This window comes from Musca vetustissima, unplaced genomic scaffold (assembly GCF_032173495.1).
Source record: "Musca vetustissima isolate MV318-11 ecotype Yass unplaced genomic scaffold, APGP_CSIRO_Mvet_v1 utg22990, whole genome shotgun sequence".
Lineage (NCBI taxonomy): Eukaryota > Metazoa > Arthropoda > Insecta > Diptera > Muscidae > Musca > Musca vetustissima.
The window spans coordinates 473691-485067 of NW_026883958.1; the positions used below are offsets into that span (position 1 = coordinate 473691).

General features: G+C 35.1%; 1 protein-coding gene across 1 annotated transcript; it reads left to right on the plus strand.

Moving 5' to 3' along the window:
• The first annotated feature begins 294 nt into the window (after window positions 1–294).
• Window positions 295–8793, plus strand: LOC133330954 (protein lin-28 homolog). Its single transcript, XM_061539351.1, has 5 exons — window positions 295–448; window positions 8031–8149; window positions 8273–8384; window positions 8456–8640; window positions 8701–8793. The coding sequence occupies exons 1-5, from the start codon at window positions 295–297 to the stop codon at window positions 8791–8793; spliced, it is 663 nt and encodes a 220-aa protein (XP_061395335.1).
• Window positions 8794–11377: the final 2584 nt, after the last annotated feature.

The following is an 11377-nucleotide window of genomic DNA, read 5'->3' on the forward strand; positions in this document are numbered from 1 at the left end:
TCAAACAAACATCAGTGTGGCTGTGTGCGTTGTGCGTGTAACATTTGTGTGCATTCGGCAGAAGAAAAAAAACGTAGAGAAACTCCAAAAAGAAGAAAAAACAATAACACGCATCAGAAACAAATAATCATTAATAGAGCAATAACAAGATAAATACATTTTGGAAGAATTTTGAAAATAAAAAGAAATAAAAAATAAATATTAAATAAATAAATTTTATAAGTGCCTATAATAGTCATTAAAATATTCGAAAGAAATCAAAATTATAACAAAACAAAGTACAGTTCGTATAATATGGCCAATAATACAACAGCAACAAATACTCCGCATAGTCCGGAAAAAAGTGAAACTTCATTGGAAAATCAAAACTCACAATGTGAAAATGCTGAAACGGATAACAATCATCCCTTAGGAAGTAACAGTGGTAGGACAAGATTACGTCCTGAGGGTAAGTGCGATAGTTATATGGTTTTCAATCAACAAGTCCACATTTTGGGAGACTTTAAAAAACTGTATATTCATTTAAGATCATTTAGAGGTGGTGCTATGCATAGATGTAATATTGAAAACATTCTATCTGTGGAACTAGAACATTATTGCCCACATATTGACCTTAAAGGAGGAGGTACAAAAAGTGGACTTTTTTTCTACAAAATTAAAAATATATTTCGAACAGATATTCTTAAAAATATTTACGCTTAAAAAGGCTGAATTAAAAAAAATCCACATTTTTTTCTACTAAAGAAGAAATAGGTTCTCTGGTCTGTAGATTATCCAATAAGGCCCTCCAAATTTCTTTGGTTTATAGAAAACCAAGAGACGGTCTTATATCTATAATTTTTTACTGCAGAGTGTATTCTATTTGTACAATTATATATTCTATATAAGAAGACTCTCAGATGGTCTTCTATGTATGATAAACTGACCAGATTACCCAACTAACCAAACATAAGACCCACACAATGGCTCAATGGCCCATATACAAAATTTCATTGCCGGGAGGAGACCACTGAGCTTATGTGTGCACAGGGCTAGATTTTTTTCCTAAAAAATCCACTTTCTTTTTTTCTATAAAAGATCCAATGGGTTCTCTGGTCTATAGGTTATCAAATTAGGTCTCATATCGGTATAAGACCTATAGAGGGCCTTATGTCTATGAGGTACCTAATAGGGTATTCTCTCAATAGAAAATTCAATGGGGCTTTTATTGGTATACGACCCACAGAGAGGATTCTGTCAACAGGGAACCCAAAAAGGATATTCTATTTGGATAATACCAACAGTCTATTGAAAATGCTCCTATATAAGAAAACCTACAAAGTGGGTCTACAGAAGACTCAAAGAAGTATTTCTGTCTGTAAAAACGCACATAATATATAAGAACCACAGACGATCGTCTGGCTTTAAAAAAGCCCACAGAGGGTCTTCTATCTGTAGAAGATCCAAAAATGGCATTCCGTTTGAAGAATAACCAACTTGGTTATCCGGTCTGTAGGTTCTCCAATTAGGACTTATATCGGTATAAGACCCATAGAGGGCCTTATGTCTATGAGGTACCTAATAGGGTCTTCACTCAATAGAAGATTCAATGGGGCTTTTATTGGTATACGACCCACAGAGAGGATTCTGTCAACAGGGAACCCAAAAAGGATATTCTATTTGGATAATACCAACAGAGATTTTCTGTCTATTGAAGACGCTCATATATAAGAAAACCTACAAAGTGGGTCTACAGAAGACTCAAAGAAGTCTTTCTGTTTGTTTTCTGCCTGTAAAAAACGCACATAATGTATAAGAACTACAGACGATCGTCTGGCTATAAAAGGCCCCACAGATGTTCTTCTATCTGTAGAAGATCTAAAAATGGCATTCCGTTTGAAGAATAAAGGTCGCATGTCTATAGAAAAGTCAAGAGGACCTTCTATATACAGGGCTTTCAATTTATTGAATATCCAAACATAAAATTATGACCCTCAGAAGGTCACATGTGAATGGAAGAAGCAAAGATATAATGCCTTCTGTTTGTAGAAGATCCACAGAGGATCGACTGACTATAAAATTTCTGCCGAGGATATTTTGTCTATAGAGATCCCCATATAATATGTTGTCTACAGAAGGCACACAACTCCTCTGTAGATATTTTTAGGAGATCCACTGTATGTCGAAGATCCCAAATAGGATCTATAATCCAAAGAAGTCAAGCTTAAGGACTTGACTTCCTATACTATACTTCTATACACATTAGGCTGATAAAAATCCACGCATCATAAAAAGGAGCATTTCAAATCCACATTTTAAATCCACGCCTTATATGAGGTTTAAAAAAATCTTCACGAAATCACGTCGCATGTTAGGCCTTAAATAATATTCCTTAAAAAATCCACACCTTAGGTTTTTTTTCTAATAAATTAACAAATTAAAAATCCACACCTTGTTTGTAATTTTTTTTTTTATATAAAAATATTACGAAAAATCATAAACATAATTATTATATTATTTATTTTTTTTGTTTTTGAAAAGTCACTGAACTTTTTAGTTCTACCCTCGTAGTCTAACAAGCGGAAATATGTTTTTTTATCACAAAACAGGACATTATCAAAAAAGATCTCTCAAAAAATCATAAAAAAGACAATGAAATCAAATCTGGAAAAAAAGTGTTCCATTAACAAACAAAACCAACCAATATTGTGTGTGCAATGCAAAAATACAAACAAACACATGCACAAAAATTCTTTTATTTTGTTTTAAGTTCAAAAAGAAAACAATGGGAAAACAGGAAAACAAATCCCAAAAACAAAAATTCCATTCACACGCTGAAAAATGTGTGCGTTTTTTGAATGAAGCAATAAAATGCTATACGGAATGTTTGTGATAACGCCACCATGCCCAACAAGTAAACTGTCAGGCTGTGATGCGACCACCATGTTTGATACGACCGACTAATAGAATAACATGCGTGGTTGTTGCTCGAAAATGTTAACAATTTGGGTCATTATCAAATACTAAAAAATCCACGCCTCCTGATAAGCCTTGAAAAAATATTCTTTAAAAAATCCACGCCTCCTGATAAGCCTTGAAAAAATATTCTTTAAAAAATCCACGCCTACTGATAAGCCTTGAAAAAATATTCTTTAAAAAATCCACGCCTGGGTGATAAGCCTTGAAAAAAAAAAATATTCTTTAGAAAATCCACGCCTCCTGATAAGCCTTGAAAAAATATTCTTTAAAAAATCCACGCCTGGGTAATAAGCCTTGAAAAAATATTCTTTAAAAAATCCACGCCTCCTGATAAGCCTTGAAAAAATATTCTTTAAAAAATCCACGCCTGGGTGATAAGCCTTGAAAAAATATTCTTTAAAAAATCCACGCCTGGGTGATAAGCCTTGAAAAAATATTCTTTAAAAAATCCACGCCTACTGATAAGCCTTGAAAAAATATTCTTTAAAAAATCCACGCCTGGGTGATAAGCCTTGAAAAAATATTCTTTAAAAAATCCACGCCTGGGTGATAAGCCTTGAAAAAATATTCTTTAAAAAATCCACGCCTGGGTGATAAGCCTTGAAAAAATATTCTTTAAAAAATCCACGCCTGGGTGATAAGCCTTGAAAAAATATTATTTAAAAAATCCACGCCTGGGTGATAAGCCTTGAAAAAATATTCTTTAAAAAATCCACGCCTGGGTGATAAGCCTTGAAAAAATATTCTTTAAAAAATCCACGCCTGGGTGATAAGCCTTGAAAAAATATTCTTTAAAAAATCCACGCCTGGGTGATAAGCCTTGAAAAAATATTCTTTAAAAAATCCACGCCTGGGTGATAAGCCTTGAAAAAATATTCTTTAAAAAATCCACGCCTGGGTGATAAGCCTTGAAAAAATATTCTTTAAAAAATCCACGCCTACCATTGAAAATTATTCAGATCAAGAATAAATATGAAGTCTCAACGTGAAGCAAAGTGCATGATTACAAAAATTGGTCGAATTTTGGTAGAAAATTTCAAACCTAAAACGGTAACATTGTCATTGGCTTAGGGATTATTCTTTTAGATCAACGTTCACCAAACAGGCGCCCGTGGGCGCTTTGGGAGAGTACCAATACAATCACAGTTCTGTGTTCGAACTCAACATTACTCTCGACATCGAACATGTCGTTTGCTTTGCAATGCTTTAACATATACGATCTTTGCCGAGAGAGCGAAAATTACTCTCCCAACCGAACTATGCGTGTGTCCAACACAATCATAGCAGTTTGCATATGTATTGTTGGCTATCCCTGTTTTAGATACAAAACTGATATCTATGTATTCGTATTCTTACACACACACATACACATGCATGTGATCTAAATGGCCACTTCAACCGGAGAGATAACGAAAAATATCCGATAGTGTTGAAACCAAAACAAAGGCATATCATCTCGTACAACGAACAATACCAATTAGTCTGATCAAACATTATGATGAAGAAAATCAAATGAAGCACAAAACGTATGTTGACAAAAAGGGGAACACCCACAGAACGAAAAATAGTTTTTATACCTATCGAGGGGATACAATGACACTACGTTAACTCATTCATTAAATATGGGTGCATTTAATGAATGAATTAACACGGTGATAGTTGAGATTCCGAAAGTGCAGTGGAACCTTCATAAAATCTGAAATTTAAAAATGTTAAGAAGTTCGTACGTACTAACAATTTTATTCCTTTTGCTATGATGTGGACATTTGTATTCTCTCCGAAAACGAAATACCAAATTCCGACTAATTCGGCTAAGACCTTAAATATGACAAAAAACGAGGTGGCTCCTTTATACCAGGGTTCTAGGCTAAAAAATAAACCTATGTTTAAAAATGTGGGTTAGAAATATTTTCCATACTGAAAAAAGTGGATCTATGTTTAGTTAAAATTGTCTGCGAAAAAGTTTATTAGACGTTTCGAAGACGAAATGTCAGATAACAGTCCTGTCGGTTGGAAAATATGGGTAAATCCTAAAAAACGAAAAATTTACATTATGCACAGGCTGCGATTTCGATTCCATTGATGATAAAAATAAATAGATAAGGCGCATTTAATATCATTCCAAGCTGTAATGGAATAGGTTCCACTGTCCATTCAAATATTTTGATAAACACACATTTATGACATACATATTTTCATATAAATAAAGGCGTGAATGTTTGTGCGACGAAACATCATATCAAAACAACAAACCAACAAACCGATGAATGAAAACTTTCACATAACTTATTCCGAACTTAAATGATAACACATATAACTACCACACAAACATAGGCCTTTGTACGATAGGCCGAGGAGGGAGATGGACTCGATTGATAATTGTTTAAAATGTTTGTACAAATTAAAATAAACTTAATATGAATGAATGGTTCGTGCTACAGCGACAAACATTTATGTTTGAACTATTCCGGGAATTATGTTAATTACTTAAAATATGTTTAATGGTCTTGTAAGAAAAGTGGCATAAATATGTATGGGGTAAGCATTTCAATTTTGTTTTTACACTGAGAACAAAATCCATAAAACCAGTCAGCGGACCTGTATATTCGGACTAGGCCGAACATTTTATACCCTACACAAGTTCTACCGAACTCTAATTTTCTGCGGCAATATTTCGTGATAGTTGCACCCTCTTGCCTGATTAGAGGTCAACAACACCTGTTTCTTACACTGACATATTTTCCGAATATTGCAGTACTGCACTTCTAATTACTTGTCCATATTCCCTTTACGGTGGGTTGTGTTGTTCGGCTTATAATTGTGCCTAAAGATCGACTCGAAAAAACACAAAAAAAAAACGATTGAGCGGAGCAGTATAGTCTGCGGGGCCGACCATACCATACCCTACACAACTTCCACAGAACTATTATTTTTATGTTTATTCTGAGCCTGGGCAAGATTTCGTGATAGTTGCACCCTCTTGCCCGATTAGAGGTCAAAAACACCTCTTTCTTACACTGACATATTTTCCGAATGTTACTAATACATTGCTTTTAATTACTTGTCGATATTCCTGAGCCTGGACAATATTTCGAGATATTTGCACCCATTTTACCGATTATAGATCAACAACTTCACTTTCTAACCCTGGAATATTTTCCAATTTTTTTTCTTCAAGTGAATTTTTACGCCGTAATTTTCACTTTAGGTTTAGTTTGATTTTACCCCCGGAATATTGACCGATCATCATCTAAACAGCCGCTCTAAGTATTTGGTCAGATCCCCTTCACCTTGTAAAATATGTGATGTTCTGCATATAATCAGTTTTCCTGAATGAAATCTCAATTTCACCGAAAACTATAGGCTTTGTCCTTGACCATAATCGGAAGTTCATGTACAATTTCAAAGCTATCAGCGCGACATTTCCGTCCTCTAATGAAGAAAGAGTAATACTATGCATAATTACGTATAACTCCCACATCAGAGTACATGCAGCCATAAGTTTGGTATCAATTTGAAGGTCAACAACTCCTCTTGAATATACTATCAACTTCTCGGCTCTATGTCCTTCAGGAGTAAGTATATAAGCCCCAGAATAAAAATTTTGTAATTTTTCACACAAAAGTCAGGGTCCATTTGACCCGCTAAATATTGACCGATCTTTATCAAAACAGGAATGCTTATTCTTTGGCACGATCCTCTTCTCCATGTAAAATTTCACGATATTCGGACCATAACTGCGGCCTCTGGAGCGACCAGAAAAACCGACATAAATTAAGTATTTGGTCCATTTCATCCCTTAAATATTAACCGATCTTTACCAAAAACAATAAAAAACATATCCTCCATGCAAAATTTGGTAAAGATTGGTCCATAACTGTGGCCTGTATCGTGTTTGTAAAATGATAATGGACAGACGGACGGACGGACACACGTGTCTAACTCGACTCAGCTAGTCCAAAAATGACGATCGGTAAACTTAAAGGTGGGTCTAGGACCAATATTTCGCGGCGTTACAAACTCTAGGGGCTGCACAAAGCTATAATACCCTGACAACATAGTTGTGTAGGATATTATTAAGTTTTTGGTCAACTTCATCCCAAAAAATTATCTGATCATCATCGAAAAAGTTTGGCGTTGCCCCTGACCTGATAACTGGAACCTCATGGAACCTCTCAAAGCGATCAGTGCCATTACCACACTGATCGCTTTGAAAGGTTCCAGGTTACTAAATAATATGTAATATTTAAGTGTAACTCCCACATCCGAGTACCTACGACATTATAATTGGTATCAATTTAAAGGTCAACCATTCCTCTTGCATATACTATCAACTTCTCGGGTCTTCAGAGGTAAATATATACGCTATAGAATACACATTTTGTCATTTTTCACACAAAAGTCAGGGTCCATTTGATACGCTAAATATTGACCGACCAGGCATGCCTATTCCTTGCCAAATCCCCTTTGCCCCGATCCCCTCCTCCATGGGAATATTTAGGCCATAATTGCGGCCTCTGGAGCGACCAGAAAATCAGACAAAAATAAAGTTTTTGGTCCATTTCATCCCCTAAATATTAATCGATCCTTGCCAAAAACAATAGGGGTCTTCAATGCCCAAAACCCATTCTACATGCAAATTTTCGTGAAGATTGGTCCATAACTGTGGCTGTATCGTGTTTATAAATTATGATGGACGGTCGGACGGACACACCTGTCTAAATCAACTTTGTTAGTCGAGATATGACGATCGGTATAGTTAAAGGTGGGTCTAGGACCAATATTTCGCGGCGTTACAAACTCTTGAGGCTGCACAAAGAATACCTTGTCAACAAAGTTGTGTGTAGGGTATAATTACGTTCAACTTTAATCGCATATCATTTCAAATTTTTAAAAAACATATCCTCCATCTGTGTCGAGTCCTTCGGCGTATTTTACGCACTTAATAGGCTCTGGGTCCTTAATATAGTTTCTAAACTTCTTAAAATACCCATAAGATATTTCCCCTCTCCCAGACCATGAACTCGATTTTCTTGCATAGTGTAATTAATAAAAATATTTTATATTTTCAGATATTTCACCCCATGAAACGGCCGGCGTTCGTTATGGCAAGTGCAAATGGTTCAATGTTGCAAAGGGTTGGGGATTTTTAACACCCAATGATGGAGGTCATGAAGTATTTGTACATCAGGTAAAATTGACAAAAAAATTAGAAATATTTCTTTAAAATCTTAGAACAATATTCCTTATTATCGGGATATTGGACCTTATCCTAAAGAAACCCATAAAATTAAAGGATTTAATTGATTTTTAGAGCATTATCAAAATGTCTGGCTTTCGTTCGTTGGGAGAACAAGAAGAAGTTGAATTTGAATGCCAACTAACGGAACGAGGTCTGGAGGCTACCCGAGTTTCAGGGATTGAAGGTAATGAAAATGAAATGTTCATATAATATACGTCAATTTTTAAATAATACTTTTTTTGTTTTGTATTACAGGCAGCGACTGTCACGGTAGTACATTTCGACCACGAAGTAAAAAACGTCATCGCCGGGTACGCTGCTATAATTGTGGTGAATTTGCCAATCACATTGCTTCGAAGTGTCATCTGGGACCTCAGCCGAAACGATGTCATTTGTGCAAACAGGATGATCACTTATTTGCCAATTGTCCAACCAAGAAGGTAAGAAGACAGTCATAGGATATCGAGATTTCAGTAATGAATTTGAATAATTATTTACAGAATCAAAATGCAGATCAATCAAATGCTGAGCATGATACTGGAAATAATAATGAAGCCAATGTTGCCAATGAAATCGAAACCGATCAAAGCTAACAAAAGGAATTCTACTAAAACAAAATGGAATTGAATATGACGAAATGGTTTGGCCATTTTGGTGCCATATCTATTGTATAAAGAGGCTATACGAAACGAATGTACAATTTTAGTTACTTAGAAACTATCGTTTATTACACTATAAGAATTTGTCTTTTGTATTTTATATATTGCAAAATAAATATTTAAATTTGCAACAAAAATGTTAATTTAACAAAAAAACAAGGCTCGCTAAAATCCATGTGAGGACCGTCGAAGTTGGTCGCAATAAGCGAAATCAAATAAAGGTTAGATACTGTCCTTATAACCGTTATAAACTATTTCGACTGTAGAGCAAATTCTGTCGAAAAACGTTCCCATACTCCCAAGAAAACCGATATTTGGGAGGTACTGTAACATTGGGCTATCGTCAAATAGGGACCTCTTTTGATAATAATCGGTAGGAAGCATTGCTACCCAATGGCAATTCAAAATTAAAGGTTATTTGTTTGAAAAAAAAAAACAAGTAGAAAAGTGTCAATCGGTGCTGCCGACAGATATATACTCTTAGCCTATAGATTGTGGAAGTCTTTCAAATTACACATAGGTTTTATTATTCGCTTTAGATAATGTATATGTGTTTATAAAAAAGGAGTGAACCAATGGGTCTCATTTTCGGGATTGATCTAGGTTTGGCAAAAATAATATGTTGTGAAAAATTTGGTTCAGATCCGACATTCCATTCACTTGATATCGGATTTATAACTATTGAAAATTTTGACCATTTGACCAAAAGCAGCGGACTAGATCTAGACTTGGTAAGGATAATAAGAAAGTTCGATTCAAATCGGATGGTTCGTTCTCATAATATTATACAAGTAATTTTTAGCACAATTTTGACCATTTTGTGGGTAAGGTACCCGAAGGAGTGGACCGATATTCTCCATATTCGAAATTAAACTAAGTTTGGGAGAAATATTATGGTGCGCAAAGTTTGGATGAAATCGGTTACTCCCTCCGAGAGTTATCATGCTCACCAGCAGCCAGACGGACGGACGTTTTTAAATCAATGCCAAATTGTCTGAAACAGATTTGGTCCAAAGAAACATGGATGAGGCACATTTTTGCCCTGGAAAAGAGTATTTACCCTCATTAGCCACAAGACTGAGGCTAATATTTGGAAGCACCGTTATGTGGGATTATACCAGATATCATAGGCGCAAGATTTCAAAACTCTATCCTAAATATTGCGTTATGATTTATTGGCCCTCAGGAGAATATTTGGAGGTGTTGCAAACGGAATGATAAATTTAATATACAACCCACCTTATGGTGGAGGGTATAAATCTTGCACTATTGTAGCCTGGAGTCTTTCAATGAACCTGTTATATACAGAAGATACATTAGATTAGGGCCATTTTTATTCTGAAGCGATCCGGTTCTGTTTCGCCCCAAAAACGCAACTAGGTCATCCATTTAGTTCCATAGTTCCTTTAGTTCAATCGTTAATTAGTACATGTCACATAATTCTATCATTGAACGGAGAGATCTAGTGCCGCTCGTTCTTTTTGTTCCATAGTTATTGAGTTCAATCGTTAATTAGTACATGTACCGTCATTCAGCGGAAAGGTCTAGATGAACAAAAATGAACGACTGGAGCAGAAGGAACCAAACCTAGTAACGTCGTTCCTTTTGCGAAGTAGCTCCTTCGAAATCGTACCGGAACGTTCAACTCCACATAATATATATCTAACAGAGGGGATTTTCACTGCCAGCAACTGTAACATAATTACAACTTTCTCTAGATATTAATTATAAAATCGGAACCAAAACTAGGGTTGGGCAATCTAGTTCACGAAAAGGATCGATCTTTTTCATTCCTTTTTTTAAATGGAACTAGTTCCTTAAGGTAGTTCCTTTGCTCCATGTAGTTCCGATTACTAGATAGTTCCTTTGAATCTCTCTCTTTAATCGTTATTTTTTTTTTGTTTCGCCAACATATTTCCGATAGTAGTAAACATGTTGAGCAAAAATTTAATTAAATTCTGTTTAGGAGGATATTAGGAGGAATTCGGCTCAAGGTTAAATAAAATTCTGTATTATGATTTCTGATTTTTTTTTTTTTGTTTTATTTTTATTTTCCAATATTTCGACTGTCTTCGACAGTCATCTTCAGGGAAATACTAAAAGATACAATTATTTAATAAGGTTTTCACAGAATAATATAACACAAATATTACGTTTTGAGAGAAGCTACAGGTTTGTTACACCGCCTATACTAAACTAAACTCTAATTCGTCTGTGCTTATGAACTAAATTTCTATACATATGTGCACAGTGGTCCGTGTCAGTCTTGTAATTCATTCTCTTCTCTTGTGGTACATTTATTATATTAAGCATTTCTAAAGTAAATCGTCGTTTGTAATTGTTTTCTTGTGTCAAAATATCAACGTCTTTGAAATTTGGTGTATGCCCCGTGATTGTGCAATGTCCTGCAAGAGCCGTCTTTTGTTCTAATGGCTTGTCTGTATTTTGATCTGACTTATGACCAGAAAGTCTTGTCTTTAGTTTGGTTTTTGTTGTACCAACATATACCTTTTGGCAT

Bases quoted from the DNA above. Each gene is read 5' to 3' on its own strand.
- LOC133330954 (XM_061539351.1), top strand. From the start codon at position 295: ATGGCCAATAATACAACAGCAACAAATACTCCGCATAGTCCGGAAAAA. The intron at 449-8,030 runs GTAAGTGCGATA...TTATATTTTCAG, and splicing joins GACAAGATTACGTCCTGAGG to ATATTTCACCCCATGAAACG. The intron at 8,150-8,272 runs GTAAAATTGACA...ATTGATTTTTAG, and splicing joins ATGAAGTATTTGTACATCAG to AGCATTATCAAAATGTCTGG.